At 39.0% G+C, this 27,078-nt stretch overlaps 1 protein-coding gene across 1 annotated transcript in view; it reads right to left on the bottom strand.

Annotated features, from left to right (window-relative positions):
• LOC135546846 (titin-like) overlaps positions 1 to 27,078 on the bottom strand; it is a 174,075-nt gene that overhangs the window by 98,630 nt on the left and 48,367 nt on the right. Inside the window, 33 exon segments of the mRNA XM_064975418.1 lie at positions 411 to 473; positions 969 to 1,868; positions 1,871 to 2,419; positions 2,700 to 2,735; positions 3,459 to 3,533; positions 3,652 to 3,711; positions 3,894 to 4,244; positions 4,443 to 5,255; positions 5,476 to 6,870; positions 10,545 to 10,655; positions 11,050 to 11,196; positions 11,405 to 11,530; positions 15,889 to 16,156; positions 16,284 to 16,364; positions 16,521 to 16,704; positions 16,808 to 17,093; positions 17,227 to 17,340; positions 17,459 to 17,746; positions 17,872 to 18,162; positions 18,317 to 18,607; positions 18,764 to 19,048; positions 19,207 to 19,485; positions 19,589 to 19,870; positions 19,991 to 20,269; positions 20,382 to 20,669; positions 20,777 to 21,055; positions 21,185 to 21,466; positions 21,564 to 21,842; positions 22,014 to 22,295; positions 25,602 to 25,880; positions 25,957 to 26,229; positions 26,331 to 26,609; positions 26,742 to 27,029. Of these exon segments, the coding sequence (XP_064831490.1) occupies positions 411 to 473; positions 969 to 1,868; positions 1,871 to 2,419; positions 2,700 to 2,735; positions 3,459 to 3,533; positions 3,652 to 3,711; positions 3,894 to 4,244; positions 4,443 to 5,255; positions 5,476 to 6,870; positions 10,545 to 10,655; positions 11,050 to 11,196; positions 11,405 to 11,530; positions 15,889 to 16,156; positions 16,284 to 16,364; positions 16,521 to 16,704; positions 16,808 to 17,093; positions 17,227 to 17,340; positions 17,459 to 17,746; positions 17,872 to 18,162; positions 18,317 to 18,607; positions 18,764 to 19,048; positions 19,207 to 19,485; positions 19,589 to 19,870; positions 19,991 to 20,269; positions 20,382 to 20,669; positions 20,777 to 21,055; positions 21,185 to 21,466; positions 21,564 to 21,842; positions 22,014 to 22,295; positions 25,602 to 25,880; positions 25,957 to 26,229; positions 26,331 to 26,609; positions 26,742 to 27,029 (10,083 nt within the window).

Raw genomic sequence — 27,078 nt, 5'->3', positions numbered from 1 at the left:
AGTGAAAGAGACAAATATTTCATACACTGAGTTTCTGTCCAACTTGCTGGGAAAGTAGTCAAAGAAGCTAACTTCTTTCATGTGCCAGTGTTCACAGTGAATAGAATGTTGGATGTCATTGCTGAATTATGAGAAGTTTAGAATATTGAAGGTTTTGGGAAGGACAAAAATCTTAATAGTTTAAGAAGAATAAATTATATTAAAAAGCTATTGACAAGAAATGTAAGTTTAACCTGTCTGCACGTTTTTAAAGTTGGAACAGTCATTAAAATGTAAACCGTTCAAATTTAGTTACAGTGACAACACTATGAAGAAAGAGAATAAGCTTGAAAAATACTATGCAGGAAAAGGGTAGTGTGCTAATGCAGCACTCTAAAAAAGCTATTATTTTCACATGGATACAGTCTTACCTTTGAGGCCTCTGCCTCTGCCTGCACCTCTACCTGCACCTGCTTCTTCTGCTGGCTTTCCATCTGTTTAAGATATTTAGAATGACTACAACGTAAAGACAGATCACATTCAAATCCCTTGTAAATATTTTTACTCAGAACTGTACACGCATAAGGTGCGAGAAATAAAGAAGAAGGGTGATGATGAAAACAAATTGACAATGGATGATGGGAAATGGGTATATAATACACAATGTCAAATACCATGTAGAATAACAACATGCTAAATATGTGCTTTTTACATGGATTGACAGACAAATAACACAAACATGGAGACTGACATGGAGAAACAACACACAATGATGACAAACATCACATAGAATAAGATGGAAATGGATGAAGATTGTATGGGATAAAATACTTTTTCTGATGAAAATTATCAACATGAAGAAACAATACGGAATGATGACAAACATTAACATGTAGAACATAATTTTTTTTGAAAATGGATGGAGATTATTTGGGGTGAAGGACTTTTTCTGAGCCATTAATGTTGATTCGCTGCAGCCTTCATCTCACCTCGTCTTGGCATTCCAGGGGTCTCAAGTGCATCACCTTCCTCTCCCCAGTCTTCTGTGGACCCAGAGGTATCACGCGGGACAAGTTCCCATCCCCAACCTTCATTGTCAGATTCCTCCTCAACCTCTGGCTCCTCCTCAAAGACTTCCTCCTCTCGCTGAGTGGAGAGATTTCGTAACTGTACCGCTTTGGGGGAAAGCTCTTTCATTCCTGGCACCTTCTTCGGTGGTGCTCCTTCAGTTTTCTCTTGTGGTGATTTCCTTTGAATTTTTTTTAGGGTAACACATTCAAATGAATCTTTTGGTGAAACTTCTTTGGGCAGCTTTTTGGTCCTTTCTGCCCTGGGATTCCTCTCCATAGTAATTTTTTCTATTTCTTGTGGTTTTTCAACCTTAGGTGAAGGAGTCTTTTTCAGTTCCACCATTTTCTTAAGTGTCTCTTCATGCTTCAAAGGTTTGTCTTCTTTGTCCTCTGGTTCTCTTGGCACGCAATCAACCTTTTTTAACTTTTCCACTTGAGGACTCTTTTCCATTTTCTTTGCGGGTGCTGTCTTTGGAGGACTTGATTCATGTTGAGTTTTTCTCCCAGCTTCTTTTGTCTCAGGCTCCTTCTCAGGCTTCACAGCTTCAGTGTCGGCTTTAGGTAACTTTGAAAATGGATTCAATTTAACATCTTCCTTCTCTTGCTCCTGTGTTGGAATCCTTTTCACCCTTGTCAGTGGTTTGTCAGAATACCAGACTTGTTCATCTTCAGGAACTTTGGCCACTGGTTGAAATTTGACTGCCTGTGGCTCTTCTTTAGCACTACGAACTCTATCAGCTTTCTTACGATCAACAGGTTCTTTAATGTCTTCATCGCTTGGTTGTCTCTCACCTCTCTTGAAAACCACAGATTCTTTGTCTTGTCCTTCTCTGGCTCAACGGTCACAGCTTTAGAAGATTTTTGGAACAGTTTTAACTTCACAGTTTCTTGTTCTTTTTCATCTGATGGTAATCTGGACAGTTTCTTTTGGGCTAAACTTGGGTCTGTTGGTGCCTCTTCTTTCACCCCCTTGGGAATTTGCTTCAAAGTCATTTTGTCCCCTTCTTTTTCAACTCTGGGAATGGTCTGCCGAGACCATTTGTCTTCAGTTGGTTCATTTTCTTTAGGTGTCTTTACTTTAGCTCTATCAGGTATCTTGCTTATTTTCTCTGCCTCATATCTTTCAGATATTGTTACTTCACCTTCATCATACACTCTCTCTTCAAAGTCATGGATTGTACGCTTTGTCATTTTTTGAGGTTTCTTTAGTGGTGCTGGCAGATCTTCAAAGGGGACTGAAGGTACTTTCTTCAGCGATATAATATCCTGTTCTTGCTCCAAGTCTTTGGAAATCCTGGTTGTTTTCTTCAAGGTTGGCGGGACAAGTTTCTCTTCTTCCTCAATGTGAATTTGAGCTTTTTGTCGGAGAACTACAGCAAAGGTTTCACATTGCACATAACAGCTCACTTAACAAGATAATAACATTGAAAACATTACACCAGAAAACATTCAAACCCTGAGGTTTTACACATTGAACAATAGACACACAACACACAACAAACAAAGAAACAAACAAAATTCACAGAAAACAACAATGCCACGGTACACAATAGTACCAGATATTTAAAAGTTTGAGCTGGATATTTATTTTTATGCAAGGAATATGGAAATGGGATTATAAATGAAGAGGAAAACAAGTATTCATCATACCTTTCTTAGCTGGTCCTGGTGCCTGCTTGCCTTCACCTAGCAGGAAAATTATAGAAACGTTTTTTAAAAATTGTCCACTTAAGAACATACATTTGAAGATATATGGGATACAAGTCTCAATGTATCATGTACGGTTATGACATTGAGTTATGATTGAGGAAACCAATACAATCACTTTCTATAAGAGACTCATTCATTTCTCTTTGGATGGTGTTGGGCATTAGTCTTGAGGAACCAATCCTGGAATTTCAAGGGATATTCCTCCCATAACCAATCAAAGATCAGGACAATTGAAGTAATATTATCAAGTGATGATATAAATGAGGGAAAATATTACATGCTCCCATTTTTTGTCATTAATACATTTCAGGATGAGAACATACAGTAGTTAAGACAAACAAAATGGCATGACATACAAAACCCCAGTATTGCTGAGAAGGAGATTAGAGGTGGCACCTACCTGATTTAAATAGTATAACATGCACATACAATATTATAGAAAGGACAGACAAAAAAAACAGGAATGCTTTGTGAAATGAAGAGGTAACATTCTTGTTGAATGAAATGAAAACTAAAACCTGTTGTTAAGTGACTTGGAGAAACCCAAGCCAAATACACTAGCCTCAACCCTCTATGCCTAGAATAAGGTTGAAGAAAGCATGCTTGGTTTTATTTGGATGGTATGGTATTCAGAATATTAATAGGATATTAGTTTGTGATTTTATATCCATATTATTTGGAACATTCTTCGCTGAATACCTGGCTTTAAATTGTCTTGTTCTTGCTCTTGGATGACAGGCTTTGTCTCCTCTGTAGCCTTTTTCTCTCGAGGTGCTTCAAAATAGTGTTTAAGATTTAGATTTGCCCAAGAAGCATTCATTCACGAATGTATAGAAAGAACTTTAAGAAAATAAATGACAAACATTTAACAGAAGTGTACCTTCAAGAGGGCTGACTTTCTTTGCAAGTTGCTCAGTGGGATTTGGAAATGTTTCCTTCTCCTTTTCTGGTACTTCAAATAAAATGATACTATGATCAAAATCAAGACATTGCATGTTGGGGGTAAGCATTAAACCACTGAGAAGAAACATGCTTTCAACACACAAAGACACATAATAGATCATATGTAATATCCCAAATACATCACACAAACAAACATAACAAACAGGATAGCAAGGATTGGCTTTGTTATACCTTTCTGGGGAGCAACATCATCTTCACTTGAAAGAGACACCACTTCAGCAACAGCCTTCTTCTCTGGTTTAGACTCAGACTTAGGCTCAGGTTTAGACTCTGGCTTAGACATTTTCTTTAGAAGTGGCTCTGTTGGCTTTGGAGGCTCAGCAACACCCTTCTTCTCTGGCTTAGGCTCAGACTTAGGTTCAGGTTTAGACTCTGGCGAAGACAATTTCTTAAGAAGTATCTCAGCAGGCTTTGAAGGTGACTCCTTCACCGCTTCAGCAATAGCTGTTTTCTCTGGCTTTGGAACTTTCTTTGCAAGAGGCTCAGCAGGCTTTGGAGCTGTTTCCTTCTCCTTTGCTAGAACTTGAAATAAAATGATATGGTCATAATCAAGATACGACAGAGCATTGGACCACTAAGAAAGTATCAGAGAAAGATGTTATCAAATAGAGCACACACCACACAGAGAAAAACATACAACATGCATAACATAGACACAGACATAACACACAAAATATAAAGATGTTTAAAAGATTTGTATTTCAGGTTTTCTTGTTATACCTTTTTTGGGAACAACATCTTCTTCAAGAATAGCTCTCTTCTCTGGCTTAGTCCCTGGCTCAGCCACTTTCTTTACAAGTGCCTTAGTAGGCTTAGGTGGTGATTCCAGCTCAGCAATAGCCATTGTCTCTGGCTCAGCCACTTTCTTTACAAGTGCCTTAGTAGGCTTAGGTGGTGATTCCAGCTCAGCAATAGCCATTGTCTCTGGCTCAGCCACTTTCTTTACAAGTGCCTTAGTAGGCTTAGGTGGTGATTCCAGCTCAGCAATAGCCATTGTCTCTGGCTCAGCCACTTTCTTTACAAGTGCCTTAGTAGGCTTAGGTGGTGATTCCAGCTCAGCAATAGCCATTGTCTCTGGCTCAGCCACTTTCTTTACAAGTGCCTTAGTAGGCTTAGGTGGTGATTCCAGCTCAGCAATAGCCATTGTCTCTGGCTCAGCCACTTTCTTTACAAGTGCCTTAGTAGGCTTAGGTGGTGATTCCAGCTCAGCAATAGCCATTGTCTCTGGCTCAGCCACTTTCTTTACAAGTGCCTTAGTAGGCTTAGGTGGTGATTCCAGCTCAGCAATAGCCATTGTCTCTGGCTCAGCCACTTTCTTTACAAGTGCCTTAGAAGGCTTAGGTGGTGATTCCAGCTCAGCAATAGCCATTGTCTCTGGCTTAGGCACTTTTTTAGGAATTGGCTCAGACGGCTTAAGAGGTGATTCTTTCACCTTCTCAGCATTCCTTTTTTCTGGTTTAGACTCTAGCTTAGGCACTTTCTTCACAAGCGGCTCAGTGGGCTGTGGGGGTGTTTCCTTCTTGTTTGCTGGTACTTAAAATAAAGTAATTTTATGATTAAAACCAAGACACTACAGATTGGGGTAAGCAGTAGAGCACCAAGAAAGTACCAAGGAAAGATGTGATCAAACAGAAAACACACAAATAAGAAAATATCCCAAACACAAAAACACAAAACATACAGACATACAACAGACCAAAAAGCAAGATTTTAAGAGTGAAGATTTGTATTTCAAGAATTCCCCTGGTTATACCTTTTTGAGGATAAACATCTTCTTTAATTGACAGAGACACCTCTTCACCTATAGCCATCTTCTTTGTCTTGGTCTCTGGCTTAGATTCTGGTTTGGCTACTTTCTTTGCAAGTGGCTCAACAGGCCCCGGGGGTGATTCATCCACCACATCAGCAATAACTGTCTTCTCTGGCGTAGTCACTTTCTTTACAAGTGTCTCAGCAGGCTTTGGAGGTGATTCATCCACCACATCAGCAATAACTGTCTTCTCTGGCGTAGTCACTTTCTTTACAAGTGTCTCAGCAGGCTTTGGAGGTGATTCATCCACCACATCAGCAATAACTGTCTTCTCTGGCGTAGTCACTTTCTTTACAAGTGTCTCAGCAGGCTTTGGAGGTGATTCATCCACCACATCAGCAATAACTGTCTTCTCTGGCGTAGTCACTTTCTTTACAAGTGTCTCAGCAGGCTTTGGAGGTGATTCATCCACCACATCAGCAATAACTGTCTTCTCTGGCGTAGTCACTTTCTTTACAAGTGTCTCAGCAGGCTTTGGAGGTGATTCATCCACCACATCAGCAATAACTGTCTTCTCTGGCATAGTCACTTTCTTTACAAGTGTCTCAGCAGGCTTTGGAGGTGATTCATCCACCACATCAGCAATAACTGTCTTCTCTGGCGTAGTCACTTTCTTTACAAGTGTCTCAGCAGGCTTTGGAGGTGATTCATCCACCACATCAGCAATAACTGTCTTCTCTGGCGTAGTCACTTTCTTTACAAGTGTCTCAGCAGGCTTTGGAGGTGATTCTTTCACCCTTACAGTAACAGCCTTCCTCTCTGGTGTAAGCTTTTGCCTAGCATCTATTTTAGACTCTGATTTAGCCTCTGGTTTAGGCTTAGGCTCTTGCTTAACCTCTGCTTTAGGCTCTGGCTTAGCATCTAGTTTAGGCTTAGGCTCTGCCTTAACCTCTGCTTTAGGCTCTGGTTTAGGATCTGGCTTAGCCTTTAGTTTAGGCTTAGGCTCTGGCTTTAACACTTGTGGCTCAGTGGACTGTGGTACATTTTTCACCCCTACTTCAATAACAGTCTTCTTCTCTGGCTTAACCTCTAGCCTAACCTCTGGTTTAGACTCTGGCATAGGATCTGGTTTAACCTCTGGTTTAGGTTTAGGCTCTGTTTTAGCCTCTGGCTTAGACACTTTCTTTACAAGAGTCTCAGCAGGCTTTTCAGCAATAACCCTCTTCTCTGGCTTGGACTCTAGCTTGATTTCTGGTTTAGACTCTGGTTTAGCCACTTTCTTCGCAAATGGTTCAGATTCTTTCACCCCTTCAGCAACAACAGTCTTCTCTAGCTGAGACGCTTTCTTTGTAAGTGGTTCAACAGTCTGTGGAGGTGATTCCTTCTTCATTGCTGGTTCTTGAAAAAAAATTATACCATGGTCAAGATCAATATACTACAGATTGGGGTAAGCAGTCCAGCACCAAGAAAATACCAAAGAAAGAAGTGATCAAATGGAGAACACAAAGGATACACAAAAAAATACACAGAAACAACACAGAATCACAAAACAGGTGCAAGAGTGGCGCAGATATATTGTCCTCCTTCTGTGAGACAAGAGTTTCCTACTCAGATAGAATAACTTTAACAGGTTTTCCTTTGTCAGTGACCCGTTTCTTAGTTTGGATGTCCTCAATTACAAGAGGTATCTCTTCTAGGGGTTTCCTTTCTCTTAGTAAGTCTCTTGTCTAATGTTTGCTCCTTGGATGGAGTTACTTTGGCAGATTTGCCTTTCTCAACTACTTGTTTCTTAGTTCGCTTGTCCTCCACTGTACGAGGTATCTCTTCAGTGGTTTCCTCTCTCGTAGTAAGAGTCTTCTCAAAAGTTTCCTCTGTGGATTGAATTACTTTGGAAGTTTTGTCTTTCTCAACTACCTGTCTCTTTATTTTGAAGTCCTCAACTGTACGAGTTATCTCTTCCGTACAAACTCATCCCTGTCCTTTCTCTTGGGCAACTCCAGGTTTTTGGGAGAGAAACCTTCTGACAATGGTATTTTGTCCTTTCCTGTATCAACTTGAAGATTTGATAACTTTTGCCTTAATGATTCTACTCTGATAGAATATTCTACTGGTCCTATGGATTCTACTGGTTGAGAAAAACCTTCTTGGCTAGATCTACTTTCAGAAGCATGTTTATCTGTTGGTTTGGGAAAAATATGATCTGTGGCTCTCTTTCTTTTCTGTGAAACATCCATAACAGATGCTTCTTGATTCAAAGTGTATTATTCATGTTCCTGGGTAGAAGCTTCTCTTGGAGAACTATTGTCTGTCATAACAGAGATCTCCTGTCTTCTGCCTGGCTTATTCTTCTTCTCTGATACCCTGGTGGTAATTTCCTTTTTCTTGACAATGTCTGCTTTCTCTCTTTGCACTTTCTTATCTGTTTCTATTACCTTGCTTTCACCCTCAACTACCGATGGTCTATGAATAGTCTTTTTCATAGATATTTCTTCACTTATACCAGCACTCCCTTGTTTCATTTCAGTAACTTCTTCATATTTTTTAATAAATCCGGTGTCCTGTTTTTTGTCAGATAATACTTTCAAAGCTCCAGTATCCTTCTGTATAGGTAACCTGTCCTTTGTATCATCTTTGTCAACTTTTTGGACAAAATGTTCTTCTATAGATTGAACTGCTTCATGGATAGGTACATCTTCAATAGTAACCTCCTCTGTCTTTAACTCAATTACATCAACATAAATAGTTCCCTTCGTTTTGATGCATGTCTCATCTTCCTCTCTAAACACTATACTTGCAGGGTAAACACTTAGCAGTGTTTCTTTTGATTTTGTAGACAATTCAGGAGACTCCCCCTGAAGAGATCTATCCTTTAGGACTGGTAAATATGCATCTAGAGCAGACCTAGTAAGAACCTTAGTAGCTCTATGTTTCCTTGTGGAAAGCTCGCTAACAGAGTGTTCATGTTTCATATCTGACTTTTTATATTTTTGGACTGATACTTTTTCTGGTACGGTATCTTCTGTCTTTACTGAAATCTCCTGTCGTGACATCAATGTAGTGCTCTTGTCCAATATATCCCCTTTGTCTTTGTATGATACGTCTGCATTTGCATGCCACACTTCTTCATGCTGAAAGACTTCTTCTATTGGAGGAGCTCTCTCCATCGTGTGAGAAACCTCCCGCAACTTGTGAGTTTTCAAAGATCTCCTTTTCTCAGCCATCTGCAGACTGGAAGTCATTTGAAGTTCTAAAGGTATGGAGTTCCACACTAAATGGTGGTTTCAAGAGATTGTTGACAAAACACAACATAAAGACAAACATTGCGTAAAAAAAACACAGATGAAAAAAGAGAGCTGCACTGGCATACCATTATAAATATCTAAGTGAAGTAAGATTTTAGAATTTTGAACACACAAATACACAGAACACTTATACCTGTACCTGTTCCTTTTCTTTGTGGCATAACTTCTATTTCTGAAGTTGGAACTTTCTTTTCCTCTTCCATCTCCTTTTTAGGTTTAGTAACAGGTACCTTTTCAGTAGGTTTTTTCTCAGGTACCTTCTCAACAGGTACCTTTTCAGTAGGTTTTTTCTCAAGGACCTTCTCAACAGGTACCCTTTCAGTAGGTTTTTTCTCAGGTACCTTCTCAACAGGTACCTTTTCAGTAGGTATTTTCTCAGGTACCTTCTCAACAGGTACCTTTTCAATATTTTCTCATACTTCTCAACAGGTACCTTTTCAGTAGGTATTTTCTCAACAGGTACCTTTTCAATATTTTCTCATTCTCAACAGGTACCTTTTCACTTAGGTACCTTCTCAACAGGTACCTTTTCAGTAGGTACCTTCCTTCTCAACAGGTACCTTTTCAGTAGGTACTTTCTCATGTACATTCTCAACAGGTACCTTTTCAGTAGGTATTTTCTCAGGTACCTTCTCAACAGGTACATTTTCAGTAGGTACTTTCTCAGGTACCTTCTCAACAGTACATTCTCACCCTTTTCAGTAGGTATTTTCTCAGGTACCTTCTCAACAGGTACCTTTTCAGTAGGTATTTTCTCAGGTACCTTCTCAACAGGTACCTTTTCAGTAGGTATTTTCTCAGGTACCTTCTCAACAGGTACCTTTTCAGTAGGTATTTTCTCAGGTACCTTCTCAACAGGTACCTTTTCAGTAGGTACTTTCTCAGGTACCTTCTCAACAGGCACAGGTTTCTGTTTGGGCTCGATCACTTCAAGCGCACACAAACAACACACACACAAAAGACATTGGCAACACAGAAGATTTACAGAAGTGTTCTCACATAAGATACATCAAATTCGACAAAGAGATCGCCAACACTTTACATACTGTCAACATGGTCACAAACATATCATGACCCATGTCTGAAAGAGACTTAACAACTTATGATAAACTATAAGTCTAATAGGATGTTATATTGTAACACCATGAAGTCAGCATCATGATGATAGTTCAAGTAAAGTGTTACCCTTGTGTTTGACTATCAAACAGAGAACTGAGCGGTGGAAGACGGTAAACATAGGACAAAGAAGAGTTCAAGAAGACCCCTAAGACATCACAGTACACAGTATGTACAGTACATAAGTCAGTATATAAATCCCTACCTTTTTGCGGTGTATTCTCCTTTGGAGGCACAATAACTGATTCAGGCTTTCTGACAGCCTTTGGGGATTCTGGTTTTCTTTCCTCCACATGAACTTAAAAAAACATTCAACTTTGTTAAAAACCTGTATATACAGTACATGAAGATATTCAAGACAGTAGATTCAAACACAGACATTCCACAAATTACATTCTGTCGAGTGGTAAGACTGTATGAAAATGAATATGACGAGACAATATAAAGCATCTGGTGCAAAGACTTTTCAGCTGTGCACAAACACTTAAAAAGTCAAACAGTTCATATAACATTGTGATGTAGAAGTTAGAAAAAAATGCAGAACCTAGATAAAAACAAGACAGATATGTTCAAACGCTTGGGTTGATTAGAAGAAAGCCATTAAACATGAATGGACATGTTGGAAGAAGCATTGACAACCTATAGTGAGTATACCTTGTTCTGGCACAGAGTGTATTTGAGGCTCTATGTCCTCTCTGTCCACTTTTTGAAGGATGGTAGCTGGTTGCTGCAGAGTTACCTCCTGCCTTTTTAGTGCTTCTGGCACTTCAAAAGAACATGCAAATGATCAGTAATATACGTGCTGTGATGAAAGTACAGAAAACAGACGTATTACTGACAAACAGAAAGCATCAAATACAGATTCCAAATATGGATTCCATTATGCCAAAAACAAGACAAAGAGTGACAGATTACACATAAATCGACTTGAAATATCGAATAAAGAATTTTGTATAGCAGAGATAAATGTACATACACGAGACAAACATAAATGTGGTTGCAACACGTCCTCAATTGAGGAGTACACTAGTCTTAAACGTTGTAATCCCATAGTCAGAAAAAGACAGGTAAAGATGGACTGACAAACAGAAGAGTATAAAGAGCAGACATGTTTTTAAAAGACTCAGAAAGCTGCCTCTCCTTTGAGAGATACTGATACCTTGTGGTGATGGGACCTTCTTTGCAGCAGCAGCAGTAGGCTCTGGCTCCTTTGGATCACACGTAGAGGCTGTCTCTGGCTTTTTAGCTGCTGTCGGCTTTCCTGGTTCTGGCTTTGAAGCTTCTGGTTTCTTAACCTCCACAGGAACTTCAAGGAACATGCACTTTGATTTAGAGTTCACTAATTAAGGTAATACTTACATGTTACATACACATATGACACAAAATAAAGATTTGCTTCTATGTTAGAAGCTATTTAAACATATTAGATACAGAAACACGTACGATTCCACAAACAAAGGAGAGGTGCATTAGAGAGGAGAATAAATCTTCCACACAACACATGATATAAATACCTTTGGTTGGTGGACTCTCTGGTTTCTTTATAGGCACACGGTTCGGTTCAGGTTCAACCTTAGTCGCAGGTGAAACTTCAGGCTCTGGTTTTGGTTCAGCAACATGGGGTGCAGCTTGAGGCACATCTTCAGGTAATACAGACATCAACATTAAAAACAATAGAAGCTATGGGCTATCAAGAAAAGCCGGGTACAAAAAAAGCGAGTGAAAGCCATAAAATGGTAAGAGTAAGATAGAGACAACTTCTCTAAACGCAATTCAAAAAGTGACAAACGTGAACAAACTTAGTCACACAGGCTTATTCACACAATCCCTTGGGATAATAATATGCAATGTTAGAAAGAACTGCATAGAAGATTTAGAAACTGTGTAGACAGGCATGAAACTGACAAGAAGACAAAATATTCAAGAGCTACAGCAGCAGTAGAAGCATTTCTGAAGCACTTAGTAAAACACAGTATACCTTTCTTTAGTGGAACCAGCTTCTTTGCTTCTTCATGTTCTTCTAAGATATTGAAAGGGAGCAATTACATACACCAAAATAAAAAGAGTAGAATATAATTTACAGATGTCATTAAAATAAATACAAAATAATTACAGTTAAAGGAAATTAATAAGTTGATGAAAATAAAGAAAAATCCACAACAACAATGAACAAAAACAAAGTTACTGCTTTAGTTATAAGAAAATGATGAGCATGACAAGATGGTTAGACAAGCGCATAATTTCTGATGTAAGACTCTACCTTTTGGAGAGGGGTGTTTCTCTGGGACAACGTTTGCAGCTGTCTTCTCCTCCACTGGCTTTTTGGCTTCGGGAACTTGGAAATATCATCACAGTAAGTTAATTTTCCCTATTATGCTACTTATCACTGAGTTAATGTGTTGGGACAAATAAAATGTATCTAATAATGTAATTTAAAGTAGTGGAAGTTGGTTACTTTACGCGGACAAACAGTCAAGCAAAAGTAGACAGGAGGGGCAAACGTAGGTAAATTATCAACATATACACACATCAACAAGATTAAACACGAAATAAACAACTTAGAAATACAGATATTTGGATACCTTTATGTGGTTCTGCTGCCTCAGCTGGTTTAGCCTTCTCCTCTGGATTATTGTGCTCTTCAGAAACTTTAAAGACACTCATTTTGTTAGCCCAATGTAGCAAAGCTCTATCTAATGTGGACATCCAATAAGCACATAATATTGGGGAAGGCCGTACAGACAAACACATAAGCCACTATGCTTGATCAATTTAAGAGCAAAGAGTAAAATATCATTAATATTGACAGTACAAACCAAGTCTAAACTAAGACATGCAAAAGAATTCAGCACAACATTACAGGGAACACCTTTGACACAGTTAAAAGAAAATAAAGTTGTAAACATGGAGTTTAATTAATTACACATGAACAAAGATTATGAACTTTGCCAACAACTTACATTAAGGTTAAATCAAAAAACAAGCTCTCAAAGAGTTTACCAATTGAAACAAACACAAGATTATGACCATGTTTGCCACACATTAACAAGATAATGAACTTTGCCATAACATTGCTGTAAATCGAAGACAAACAAAAGCTATTCTTCCAATACCTTTTTGTGGCATTTCCTCCCTCATTCCAACCTTCTTACTCTGGACAGACACCTCCTCAACAGGTAATCTCGGGGCTGATAAGACAATGAGAATATATTAGTATCTTTGTTTCAACGAGGCTAAGGAGAGAAGTTTACGGTTTTAAAACACAAATATAAACACACAAATTAAATGACTCCTGTGAGACAACAAAGGAGAGAGAAAGACCTGAGGTGTGTGTCTGAGTTCCAAACACATGCTAGTGCACTACGTCAAGATTACACATACAAAGAGTAGGAGCCCATATATTCTGTGCCAAGATATTTTCAAAGAGTGGCTCAAACATACAAAGACAGACAACAATGTATTTTAAGCACCAAACATGTTAATACCAATGTAGTAGCATAATGTGTCTCAAGGTGGAACGTTAAAGATGAACTGTTTGCCTGCTTGAGTTAGCTGCTAGAAGACAAACTCCAATGGTAACATCTATTCTAAGGGATACCTGTGGTTGTGGAGATTTTCTGTACTACGAACATTTTGGAATATGAAAAACATGTTTAGTTGTGTAGATGATTGTGGAGATCAGGAGGAAATGCTGGAATACTGGTCAGGTCGTGTTACAAAACTGGAAAATCTTTTTAGAAGGTGTACAAACGTGTACAAACATGTTCAAATGGAGTTGGTTAAATTGATGGTGGTGATCACTGACAGAAACAGTAGTTAGGTCATGTTACTAAGTTATTCATACAAACATGAATAAACAAGTAAAAACATGTAGATAGTGATAATGGTGATGGTTACTATTAATATGACATAAATCTCACACAATAATCGAACATTAGCAAATTATTTTATGATGAATTAAAGGGGTTTGATGTTAATGGAAAGACGATTAATATAAAACAATGCAAGGCTATATACCTCTCATTTCCAACTCTCTCATTTGCATCTCTTCTTCATAATAGTATTCATAAGATTCTTTAAAAAAACATATATATGTTGAGTATTCAGATTCATAAGGTTAGTTTAGATTTAAAGTACCAGTCAAAAGTTTGGACATACCTACTCATTCAAGGGTTTTTCTTTATATTTATAATTTTCTACCTTGTAGAATAGTAGTGAAGACATCACAACTATGAAATAACACATATGGATTCATGTAGTAACCAAAAAAGTGTTATTTTATATTTGAGATTCTTCAAAGAAGCCACTCTTTGCCTTGATGACAGCTTTGCACACTCTTGGAATTCTCTCAACCAGCTTCATGAGGTAGCCACCTGGAATGTATAATTAATGGCTTATCTTATGTCCCATTCTTACCTTTGAGAGTGACTGAAGATGGCATATCAGGGACTCGTATTGATGAATCAGGGACATCTAAAGGATGTTGAATTTGGTTTAAATATTAAAGATATATAAAATATAGGTCATATAAGATAAGTTGACTGGAATTTTGATTAATAATTGTGATACAATTGAAAGTTTGTGTTGCTAGAAATCAAATACTTACCATGGGGTACCCTTGCTAATTCAATTTCTGTGAAAAGGGAAGATTAAATATTTACTTAAACTTCAAGAAAACTACTATGAGATTCAGACAGCTGGAAAACAAAAAAAATGCTAATGACTATACCAACCTTTTAAAAGGCTAATCGATCATTAGAAAACCCTTTTGCAGAGTTCCTCTGTCCAGTGTCTATGTTATTTTGCAAATCTTAATCTTTTGTTTTAATTGTCCAGTCTGAGATTTGGCTTTTTCTTTGCAACTCTGCCTAGAGCATCCCAGAGTCGCCTCTTCTTTACTGATGTTGAGACTGGTGTTTTCTAATCTAATGAAGCTGTCAGTTGAGGACTTGTGAGGCGTCTGTTTCTCAAACTAGACACTTTAATGTACTCTTAATGTCCTCTTGCTCAGTTGCTCAGTTGTGCATCGGGGCCTCCCACTCCTCTTTCTTTTCTGGTTAGAGACAGTTTGCGCTGTTCTGTGAACGGAGTAGTATACAGCGTACAAGATCTTCAGTTTCTTGGCAATATCTCGCATGGAATAGCCTTCATTTCTCAGAACAAGAATAGACTGACGAAAGCTCTTTGTTTCTGTCCATTTTGAGCCTGTAATCGAACCCACAAATGCTGATGCTCCAGATACTCAACTAGTCTAATGAAAGACAGTTTTATTGCTTCTTTAATCAGAACAACAGTTTTCAGCTGTGCTAATATAATTGCAAAAGGGTTTTCTAATAATCAATTAGCCTTTTAAAATGATAAACTTGGATTAGCTAACACAACGTGCCATTGGAACACAGGAGTGATGGTTGCTGATAATGGGCCTCTGTACGCCTGTGTAGCTATTCCATACCAGCCGTTTCCAGCTACAATAGTAATTTACAACATTAACAATGTCTACACAGTGACAAAATATATGACGAAGGAAAAAAATAGGTCAGGTTGGGATGACCTTCACTCCACAACATGAAGGTAGATGCAACATCAACCCATTATATGGTTAAATCTATACAAACCTTCAACCAAGAGATCTGCAGTGGATTCAAGGTTTTCATATTTGCAGGTATAACGTCCTTGGTCTTCTGGTCTGAGATCTTTAATCGAGAGCCTCTGAATGTTGTTGACCACCTCATACGAGTATCTGTGTTTAATTTCTAAGAGCTTTCCATTCTTAAACCATTTGGTTTTGACATTAGGGATAGAAAACTGACAAGAAAGAGTACATGTTTGCCCCTCCTGTCCCGCAACTTCCTCCAGATGTTTCTCAACCTCAGGCTCTGTAAGGAAACAAATAACAAAAGTGCATCTCTATTAGTATTTACTGATACAGTATAATGACTTAAATCAATAACATTAATGTAAGTACAAAATAAACAAATGCAGATCCATGGATACCCACCGATAACAGTCAGTTTGGCGCTGGAGATATGTGGGCCACATACAACACGGTAGTTGCCCTGGTCTTTGGTTTGACACTGCTTGATCTTCAAGATGTGACGGTCACCGACAATGCTGACTTCATATTTGTCGTTGTTGTTAAGCTTCTGAGTTCCCTTGTACCAGGACAGGGTGATCTCAGGGAAGTTGATCTTGATGTCACACTCAAAAGTAGCGACCTTGTTGGTAACTGTAGACTGATCTGTTATGTCCTTATTCACGGTGACTGGCTACAAGCAGATAAATAAGAAATATAAGCTTAGACATGAATGTAAATTAATATGCATACAATATATGATGAATTACAGCTGTTGTCATTGTCAGACATTTCATTGTGACAGCTAATGAGGAACCTACCTCAGTACATTCCATTCTCTTTTGCAAATCAGCCACAAGAGTGACCAAATCCTCATCCAACTCTCTCTCTCTCTCCGGTTCCTAAATCACACCAAAAGACATAGCAGAACTTGTTAGAGTATCACCATTATGTCTTTAAAAAAGCAATGAATTTCAGTATTGAATTTAATTGTGTTCAGAAAAAAATGAAAAGCCATTAAATGCAATTGAATACAACTTAATGTTAAATGAATTTACCGGTCTTCCACTTTCTTCTACTTTCTCCCTCTTCAGCTGCTCAATGGCCTGAAGAAGTCCACGGTAGTCAGTGATTCCATACATACGGGCATATTTCTCATACTCCTTAGGGTCCACATTTCTGAGCAACTCTACAATGTCAATGTCTTTTTCTTCCTGAGGACTCTTCTGTTTAGATGGAGTCCTGTGGAGAAACATAGAAGAGATATGCATGGAAAATATTATTTGTGTAGTTTCTTGTGAAATGTGGACGTAGCAACACAATCGTCAAAGAGAGTTTCACTTACTTCTTCAGTTTTGCTCTGAAATCTCCCTCAACTCCAGCATCCTCTTTCCTTTCCTCAACATGCATGTCGGTGTTGCATTCTATTTCTCCAGCTTTGTTAGTTGCGATACATCTGTACTGTCCAGAGTCAGACCTTGTTATTTCTCTGATCTCCAACTTGGCCTCCTGTCCCTTCTGCTCAATAGTGATGCGACCACCATGAGTGATCTGTCTCCACTTGCCCTTCATCCATTTCACGTTAGGAATAGGATCACCTCCAACTTTGGCGATGAAAGTTGCAGTGCCCTCTGTGAATTTAACACAACATATTGAAGACATCACTTGCTATGGAAATGTTAGATATCCAACTAATAATAAAAACTGTAGGCTGTTAATGGAATACTAATTAAATGCTTCTAAATCTCTTTTCATCACACTTACTCTCGGCTACATGGCAAGGCTTGGGCTCCTCGATGAAGAACAAGTTGTCCAGTTTCTTTACTGGTGCTGCTGTTGGTTCCTCTTCAGCGGGTTCAGGTGCTGCTTTGGATTTCTCTGCCATTAAGCATAATTCAAGAAGTCTGTTATAAAAACCATAACCATTCATTCACGACAGCTGATTCAACAAATGTTTGGATATGATTTGAATAAAAATATGGTCCAGAACATGTACCTTTGATAGTTACATTGGCCTTGCAGAATTCACTACCAGCCTCATTGGTTGCCTTGCAGAGATAGTCCCCTGCATCATTCTGTGATACACGCATGACCTCCAAAGAAGCAACACCATCGGCAAAACTTATTTTACTGCTGGAATTGTTTTTCAAGTCTTTCCTGTCCTTCATCCACTGAATCTTCATAGAAGGTGATCCATGGACATGGCAGCTAAGGTGCAGGTTCTCACCCTCGGTCAGCGTGACAGGTTTGAGAGTGGGGTCAAATGTAGGGGGCTTCTTGTGTTCTGGATTAATAAGGAAGAGTCATGGAAAAACATACATGGCATATGGTAATGCAGACACACATTATTTATATCTAACTTTCTATGGAGAAACACAACATAGTAGACAAATAATAATATGGACCTACCAGTTATGGTAACTGTCAATTTGCAAGAGGCAGTGCCTGCTTCATTGGTTGCTGTGCCGGTATACCTCCCACAGTCTGAGACTTTGGAGCTCTTGATACACAACACAGCCACATTGCTCTTGAAAGACATGTCATAGTGATCAGAGCTGTGAATCTCACTGTCATCTTTATACCAATTAATGGTCATGGGCTGAGATCCAGACAAACGTGCCTCAATCTTCACCATCTTGCCCTCTGTTTCCTCTAAGGTCTCTGTTGGCTTTTTGGTGAATGAAGGTGGGATTTTACGCTCTGAAAATAAATGTTAAGGCATTAATGGTTTACGAAACAAGATTGCAATGTTCACTTAATGTGACAGAGGAGGCTAAAGCAAACAGTACTATACCAAAAGTTTCTCTCAAGAAACATGAAAGGGACTAAAATTGTGAGGCAGTGGGCCAAATACCTTTGACAGTAATTTCAGTGGAACAAGAGTCCTTTCCAATGTCATTAGTGGCATGGCAAATGTAGCGGCCATAATTTGATTTATCTGCTTTCAAAATAGTGAGGTGTGGGGTGTTATCCACACAGGCCATCTTGTAATTTCCCCCTGATCGAATATCTTTGTTATCTTTTGACCAAGTGACTTTTAATGGCAAAGATCCAGTCATGTGGCATTCCAATTCCACACTATCACCCACTGAAATGTCCACCATGGGTGACAGCTTTTTATCAAAGACAGGGGGATATCTTGGCTCTAAAAGTTCAATGATGGGAAAGAGTTGGAAGATACAGCATACTTTGAAATTAAAGCGTTGATACTGTACAATATGATACTGTACTAATACAGAACATGCACTGTCTCTCAGTCAGCAAGTAAAAAAACAACCTCTTTGAGGAACAAACGACCGACCTTTAAGAGTGAGTTTGGCTCTGCAGGATGCAGTCCCAACACTGTTGGTAGCAACACAAGTGTATTCCCCAGAGTGTCTCATTTCACCTCTGGATATTTGTAGGACAGCCGTGTTATCATCATAACTCATGGTATAGTCGTTGGATTTCACATTTTCACCGTCTTTAAGCCAAGAGACCTCAATGGGCGAGGAGCCTGCCACACGGCACTCCAGTTTGACTTCCATTCCTTCAGTCTGTTGAATGCTGGTTATTTTCTTGGGGAAGGTTGGTGGCGTTTTTGCCTCTGAAAATAGGAAGATTTAACAAAAAATATGACATTAGCTGCAAAAAAATATGAAAATTCTTCATACTAATTGTTAATTTCATAACCAATGCAGAGTCAAAGCTGAATATTTTCTGATTAAAAACAGAACATTCCTAAAAAAAGACAAAGGGCATCACCTTGGACAGAGAGACGACAGCTGGATGAGGCTGATCCTATTCTGTTTTCAGCTTTGCATGTGTATTCACCAATATCAGCCTCGGCTGCTTTGCTCAATTTCAAGCAAGCAATGCCTTTGGAATACTCTATTTTGCAATCAGGGGAAGACCTCACTTTTCCGTCGGCCTTATACCAAGCCACCTTAATGTCAGGGGTTCCTCCAACATGGCATTTCAAACAAACTGCATCACCAGCAGTAACTTCCATTGGCTCCAAATGATCAATGAAATAAGGTGGTTCTAAAGTGACAGATATAAACAGTTAAATCAGAAACATGCACATCAGATATATACAGTATAGGACAATCCCAATAAATGACCAGGTCAATTTAGGCAAACTAACCTAAAATGAACACTTGTGCTTTGCAGGTATCTTTTCCGGCGTCATTGGAAACTTCACAAGCGTATTCCCCACTTGCTTCCTTATCGTCACTGTTTAAACACTCCAAGATGCAGGAGGTCTCTGTGGTAGTGACGTTGTGCTTATAAGAGGCATATAGCTGTTGGCCGTCCTTATACCAGGTGACGAATATCTTTGGAGTTCCAGTGTATGTGCACTCAAGTATCAATGATTTTCCCTTTTCAACAGAGTGGTCGTTCAGCTTCTTAACAAAGCTAGCAGGTTCTGAGTAAAATCATACAGAAGTTTGTTAGTCCACATTCTGATAAAAAAAATGTAAATGTTGTTTTAATTCTATTAATAAAAATATATAATAAAAATAAATATTTTAAATTATTGACCAACCTTTCACAGACAGGTTAACTAGGAAACTTTCCTTCCCAGCATCATTAATAATCTGGCATGTATACTCTCCAGCGTGGAATTTGTCAATTTTGGATAGCTCCAGAGTAGCTGTATTGTCCCGTAGAGCAATTTCACAGCCATTTCCAGACACAATTTCCTTTGTGCCTCTGAACCACTTCAGTTTCAGTGGGGCACTTCCTTTGACAATTGCTGAGAAAGTTACATTTGTGCCAGGCATTGCTTCCAATGGCTGAGGTGGCATCACAAAAGAAGGAGGTTCTAAATACAAAAAATACATACTTTTTAGCTTGCAGACATCTGACATTAAATCAGTTACATCACAAAGCAATAGTAATTACAAAGCCCAAACAAGTCATGTATATTTACTGACCTTTCACAATGAAAGAGGCACTGGTCTCATTGGTTCCGGCCTTGTTTATGGCTTTGCATTTATACACTCCAGAGTCAGACCACTTAAGAGCGGGCACTTTAAGTGTGCAGGTGTTGTCATTGAATAAAATCTCGTAATTTGGTCCAGTTTTGATCTCCTCTTCATCATGGTACCAAGTAATGGCGAAAGGTGCAGAACCAGAGACTTTGCAGTCCATTTCACCAGCTTTTCCAACAATAAGATGAGATTCCTTCAGTTTCTGTGTGAATGTTGGAGGTATGGTTTTATCTGTTATAGGAGGACAGGGTTAGTAACCAGGCATTAGGCAAAACACTAGGCAATTAGACAATTAGAAAAATGTCATATCATACTGTGTATAGGAAGGGGCCACCCACCTAGGACAGTGAGGTTTAATTTGGTGAGATCACTGCCAACCTCATTTTTGACCTCAAATGTATATTCTCCCATATCAATCCTCTCTGCAGACAACACTTTCAAGCTGGAGATCATCTTTGAGAAGGAGATGTTGTACTTCTGGCCAGAGGAGAGCTCGACTCCATTCTTAAACCATTTTGGTTTCAGCTCTGGTGTCCCCGACACTTTGACTTCTAGAGCTGCAATATCACCTGCAGTCACGCTGAAAGACTCTGGTCTCTCCACAACTTTAGCGGGTTCTGAAAATAAAGAACACGAGCAGAGGTGTGCTTACAGAAACTGAATAATAAAAAAAGCAATCACTGGGGAAAAAACTAAGCGAATTAGGGGAGAAAATGGAATTAGAGACAAAATAGAAATATACAAACCTAATACAGTTATATTAGAAAAACATTCCACAACTCCGGCATCGTTTCGGAGTTGGCACGTGTATTTGCCCATTGCCAGTGAGTCTGATTTAAATACTTTAAGAGGGAGCTGGTTGTTTTCAAATGTAATGTTCTGGATGTCACCATCTCTGAGAATGTGATCCTTATCCTGTAACCAAGATGCAGTCATTGGCTGAGAGCCTTTGACAGTGGCTTTCAGGGTGACTTCTTCACCCAATGTGCATGTCGTATTCAACAATTTCTCCACAAACGTTGGTGGTTCTGAGAGAGGACAAAAAGGGAGAGGCTAAAAATAAATCATCATGAAGCAGGATCAAAAAAATAAAAGAATACCCACCGATGACGCATTTCTACTAACCTCTGAGTTTAACTGTAGTACAGCATGTTTCATATCCTATACTGTTTGATGCCTTGCACTTATATTCTCCAAAATATGAAGCTTCCAATCCAATGATATGAAGAGTGGCAGCAGTATCCTCATTCACAAACGTATATTTCCTACTTTCCTTTAATGGCGTTTTGTACTTGGCCCAGGTAATCTCAAAGGGTGCTGTGCCAAACTTCTCACAGTGTAGGCTAGCATCCTTTCCTTTCATTCCTTCAATTGGCCGAAGTACTTTGGGGAAAGATGGTGCATCTACAAAATATTGAGAATCGTTAAGAAGCAGCTGTTTGCTACACGCAGCAAAGCTTCAAATACATACCGGTGTAATACCACCAACAGACACTATACTAATAATGGATTATTATGGAATATTACATGGAATGTGTAAATTTCAAAATCCAATGTAATTTATTACTGGCTAACCTTTGACTCTAAGAGTTGTGCTGCAGCTTATACTTCCAGCGTCATTGGTTGCTTCACAGGTGTAGACTCCATTGTCATCAAATCTTGTGGTGCGCAGTTCAAGGACTGCCATTGAGTCAACAAATGATTGTCTATAGTTGTCACCATCTGTGATCTTAGTGTCATTTTTGTACCACTGCATTCGCAGAGAGGGGGAACCCTTAACTTTGCATTCCAGACGGAGTGGCTCGCACTTCTTCACAAACTTTGTGACTGGCAATTTTAGCGCAAATTCAGGAGGTTCTGCAAAGCCCACATTTCGCAAAATTAGCTTATTGAAGCACATGCACCTTGACACAGTGAAATAATATGAGGCTTGCAATGAACTGCAGAAAGATGTAATTTGATTACTTGATGCATCTGTTAAGGAGTAAAGGCAAGAAGAATGCGTCAAGGGAAATGGGAAGAGAAACACAACATTTGTTGGTGTGATGGAGAAGCAGGTAAAGGTGCTGTGAACTGGTCTGGGAGCTGTGAACTGGTCAGGGAGCTGTGAACTGGTCAGGGAGCTGTGAACCGGTCAGGGAGCTGTGAACTGGTCAGGGAGCTGTGAACCGGTCAGGGAGCTGTGAACTGGTCTGGGAGCTGTGAACTGGTCAGGGAGCTGTGAACCGGTCAGGGAGCTGTGAACTGGTCTGGGAGCTGTGAACTGGTCAGGGAGCTGTGAACTGGTCAGGGAGCTGTGAACTGGTCAGGGAGCTGTGAACTGGTCAGGGAGCTGTGAAAAGGAGGTGGTGGAGGAGCTGTGAAAATGCAAAGCAATGGAAAACAGATAAAAGCAATCGAGGACAGACGGAATAATCGAAGCCAGTTGAGGAAAGATGGGGAGATGGAAGCCAATGCATCAGTTTAAATAAGAGCATGTTGCAACCTTTCACCATTAAAGCAGCACTAAATCTTTCAATGCCAGCATCATTTTTAAATTGACAAGAGTAAATTCCACTCTGCAAAACTCCAACTTAGTAAAGATCTAGGAAGCAAGATAATCCTTCCAGTCCAATAAAACATGTAGGTCCAGTGATCAATTCAGTGTCATCCTTAAACCATTTCACTGTGAAGGGAGGTGTTCCTTTAAACGTGCTCTTAAATCGCATGTTGGAGTTAGGAAGGGCTGTATGAGACTCAGGCAACAGAACAAAGCTTGGTGGCACTAACGAAACAATAGCAACCAAGTTAATCAGCTGGCCTGACCCTAACACGAGAGAGAAATATATAAAATGTATATAATTTTGATCAATTCTGATCTTTCACCTTCACTGCCCCACTGCATTCAACACTTCCTGCTTTATTTGTCAGTTTGCAAGAGTAAGTGCCGGCATCAGCTCTCTCTAGCTGTTCGATTTCCAAAGACATAGAAATTTCTTGACGAACAAGTTTATATTTTCCACCAACGTCAATTCTGTTCCCATCTTTCTGCCATTCCACAGTGATAGGAAGAGATCCAGATATTTTGCAATTCATTTGAACAAGCATTCCCAATATTTCCTGTATTTCACTCAGAGGTTTGGTGAAGCTTGGAGGGATAGTTTGTTCTGTTTTCACAAGAGCATCAACAAAACAGTCAAACCCATGTTCATTGCATATCATGTCATAAGCGGTATACTATCATACCAATTTGTTTCAATATAAGATTTTGCACTGACCTAGTACAATCAACCTAATTTTGCAACTGCATGTCTCAATGTGGTTTGAAACCTCAAATTGATAGTCGCCTGCATCCTCCTTTTGTGTAGTCTGCATATTAAGGCTACTAAGGTTGTTCTCAAAGCTAAGTTTGTATTGTGGATTTGACTTGAACTCTTTGCTGTCTTTGGTCCACTTCACTTTGAGCTCAGGAGTGCCTGCCACTTTGCACTCTAAACTGACTGGATCCCCAATAGTTACTTTTATCACTTCTGGTTTCTCTGTAATCTGAGGTGGTTCTAAAATGCATATAAATATACATTTTCTAATCAAATTCATACATTTTAAAGACAGAAAGACACAATTTAAAAAATATATCTAGCTAGCAGACTAATTTAAAAGACAAACCTTGCACCATGAGGGTTGCAAAGCACTTGTTTTGACCAGCCTCATTTGCCACCTGGCAGGTATATTTCCCGCTGTGATAGGCTTCACAGACCGGAATCCTTAGAGTTGCCATATTATCTTCAAAGATCCTTTCAATTTTAGGATCTTCCAAGATCCAGTTCTCGGATATTTGCCATTGCACAGACAGATTTTGATACCCAGTGACAATACACTGAAATTCAGCTGATTTTCCCAAAACAGTTGTGTCATTTTCGACTTTCTTCACAAATGATGGTGGTTCTAACATCAAACCAATCAAACCAATAAACAATTATTGGCAGTGATCAATTATTTAAAGTAATTGTGTTGTCATCATGGAAGTTATGCAACCTATCACAATAGTACATATTTTAAGTAACTAACCTTTTATACGAAGAGTTCTACAAGAACAACTTCCAACCTCATTTGAGACGGTACCCTGGTATTCACCAACATCTACACCATAACATTTCTGTTTTTCAAGATTCAGAATGTCCTGTACTTTGGAGAGGCTGTGCTTTGTGCTGGATTTAATTTAATTTAAATCCTTGTGCCACAGGTCCTCAAACGGACCTGTGCCAATGACTTGACAATTGAAAGACGCATTTGAGCTCTTCACAATATCAGCAGTCTTGATCTCTTTCTCATCTTTGTACCAGATTACAGATATGGGCAGAGAGCCAAACAAAAGACATTCCAAGTGGGCAAATTATCCTTTGATACTCTCTGTTTCCTTCAGTTTTCTTGTGAAAGATTGTTTCATGATTTGATCTAGCATAAATAAAAAAGAAAGTAATGAGAATACTGTTCAATCAGGTATACCTGTACAAAAAGCTCAAAATATTGATTAAAATATTTGTAAATTAGCTGACCTAGGACAGAAACTGTGGCTTCACAAGTACTGCTTCCAACGTCATTGGAAAGATCAAAGGTGTAATCTCCACTATCGCTTTTCTCTGTATGGAGAATAGTTAGTACAGAGCTATTATCTGTGCTCTGCACTTTGTATCTTTGCCCTGATGTCAGCTCTCTTCCATCCTTCAGCCATTTAGCTCGTTCTGTGATAAATATAAGATTAAGCAATGAGTTCTCAACATCAGAGTATAAAATCCAATTTTATCCTCATAAACGTCAACCAACCTTTGGCTACCAATAACGCAGAGCATTTCTGGCTGCCAGCTTCATTTTTGGCCTGACAAGTATATTTCCCAGCATGTTTTGTTTGAATATTTGAAATACGCAGCAGTGCTGTCCTGTTTTCAAAGGACATCTGAGCACATTCACCATCTTTGACATCATGGTCATCCTTCAGCCATGACACAGTCATAGGTACTGATCCTTTCAGAATACACTGCATAGAAATCTCACTGCCAACTAGGGAATTCATATTCTCTATCTTTTGATGACGGTTCTATAGGTGGAAAAGCAAAGACCATTTTAACTGAAAGTATACAGAAATTAACAGATAAATATACTTAAAAGTAAGGTTTTCACGCCAACCTTTCAGTGTCATTTCACAATCACAAGATGACTTCCCAACTTCATTTTCTACTGTACACTGATATTTTCCAGCATCTCCGGCGTCAATTGCCAACATCTGGAGGGTAACTATGTCATCCTTTAAGACTATCTTGTGTCTTTTATCATTTCTGATCGCCTTTGTGTTTTTGTAAAAAGATGTGTTGAATGGAGCAGAGCCTGCAAGCTGTCCTTCCAAAATAATATTAGACCCTTTGATAAGTTCTTTGGATTCAATGGTCCTCGTAAATATTGGAGGTTCTAAAAGAAAATGGCAATGAAGTCAGAATACAATCATAAAATTTTATGAATCTAAAAAACAGAATACTCAACAAACCTTTAACTGTAACTCTGCTGGTGCAGTGCTCACTACCAGCATCACTTGATGACACACAAACATAATCTCCACTATCATCAACAGAGCAGTTCACAATCTCCAGTGAGGCAACTGAGTTAGTAACAGCCATTTTGTCTCATCTCATCTCGAACTCGTTCTTAAACCACTTTAAACTGATCTCAGGGGTGCCGGTTGCTTTCCACTCCAGCTTCACAGCACTTCCTTTCACCACTAGTTTTGTAGACTCAAGCTTCATCACAAACATTGGTGGTTCTAAAAAAAAGTTTGACATTGATTATCAGACAAGTAAACCAACATTGATGCAAGGACAACAAATGCATATTGAGCTGGGAATGTATATGAAGAAAGGGCACCTTTCACAAACAAGACAGCCGTGCATGCCACCGTTCCAGCGTCATTGGCCACTTGGCATGTGTATTTAGCCAAGTCGGTGGGTTTTACTGAGTGAAGTTACAAAACATTTGAGTAGGTCTCCTTCTTGATAAAAAATGTGCCTCCACTTGATATCTCCTTGTCCTCTCTGAACCACTTAATCGTAAAAGGAGCTGACTCAGTGAAAGCAGACTTCAAGACAACAGTAGATCCTGGTACGACATCTTGGTTGTCAGGTTTTAATGTGAAGATTGGAGGTTCTAAAATCCGTTTAAGAATAAGAAAATATTCATTTTTCATCAGCATATTATCCCTAGAAAATGTGATAGGCCTATTTCAATTGGATGTGAGAGTGTGACATAGGGCTAGAAAATGACTTAAGCTTTATAAACCTTTGACATATAAGGTTCCACTGCTTTCTTTAGATCCTGTAGAATTTGTTGCCCGGCATGTGTACACTTCAGCATCAACCTCTTGCAATTTAGTCATTTTCAGTGCAACTGAGTTGTCTTTGATTTCAGGTAGATATCCATCTCCAGACTTGATCTCTTTCTCATCTTTGAACCAAGACAGAATCATAGGCTGGGATCCAGATACTTTGCAATCCATTGAAATATCGTTACCCATAATTCCATCAAGTCTTTTCAGAGATTTTGTGAAAAAGAGTAGTATGATATAATCTGTTTATTGGGAAAGAAAATGTTACTTCACACTGCAAGTTAAAATAGA

The sequence above is a fragment of the Oncorhynchus masou genome, chromosome 10 (assembly GCF_036934945.1).
Source record: "Oncorhynchus masou masou isolate Uvic2021 chromosome 10, UVic_Omas_1.1, whole genome shotgun sequence".
In the NCBI taxonomy this organism is placed as follows: Eukaryota; Metazoa; Chordata; class Actinopteri; order Salmoniformes; family Salmonidae; genus Oncorhynchus; species Oncorhynchus masou.
This window is presented reverse-complemented; position numbering and strand designations above follow the sequence as displayed.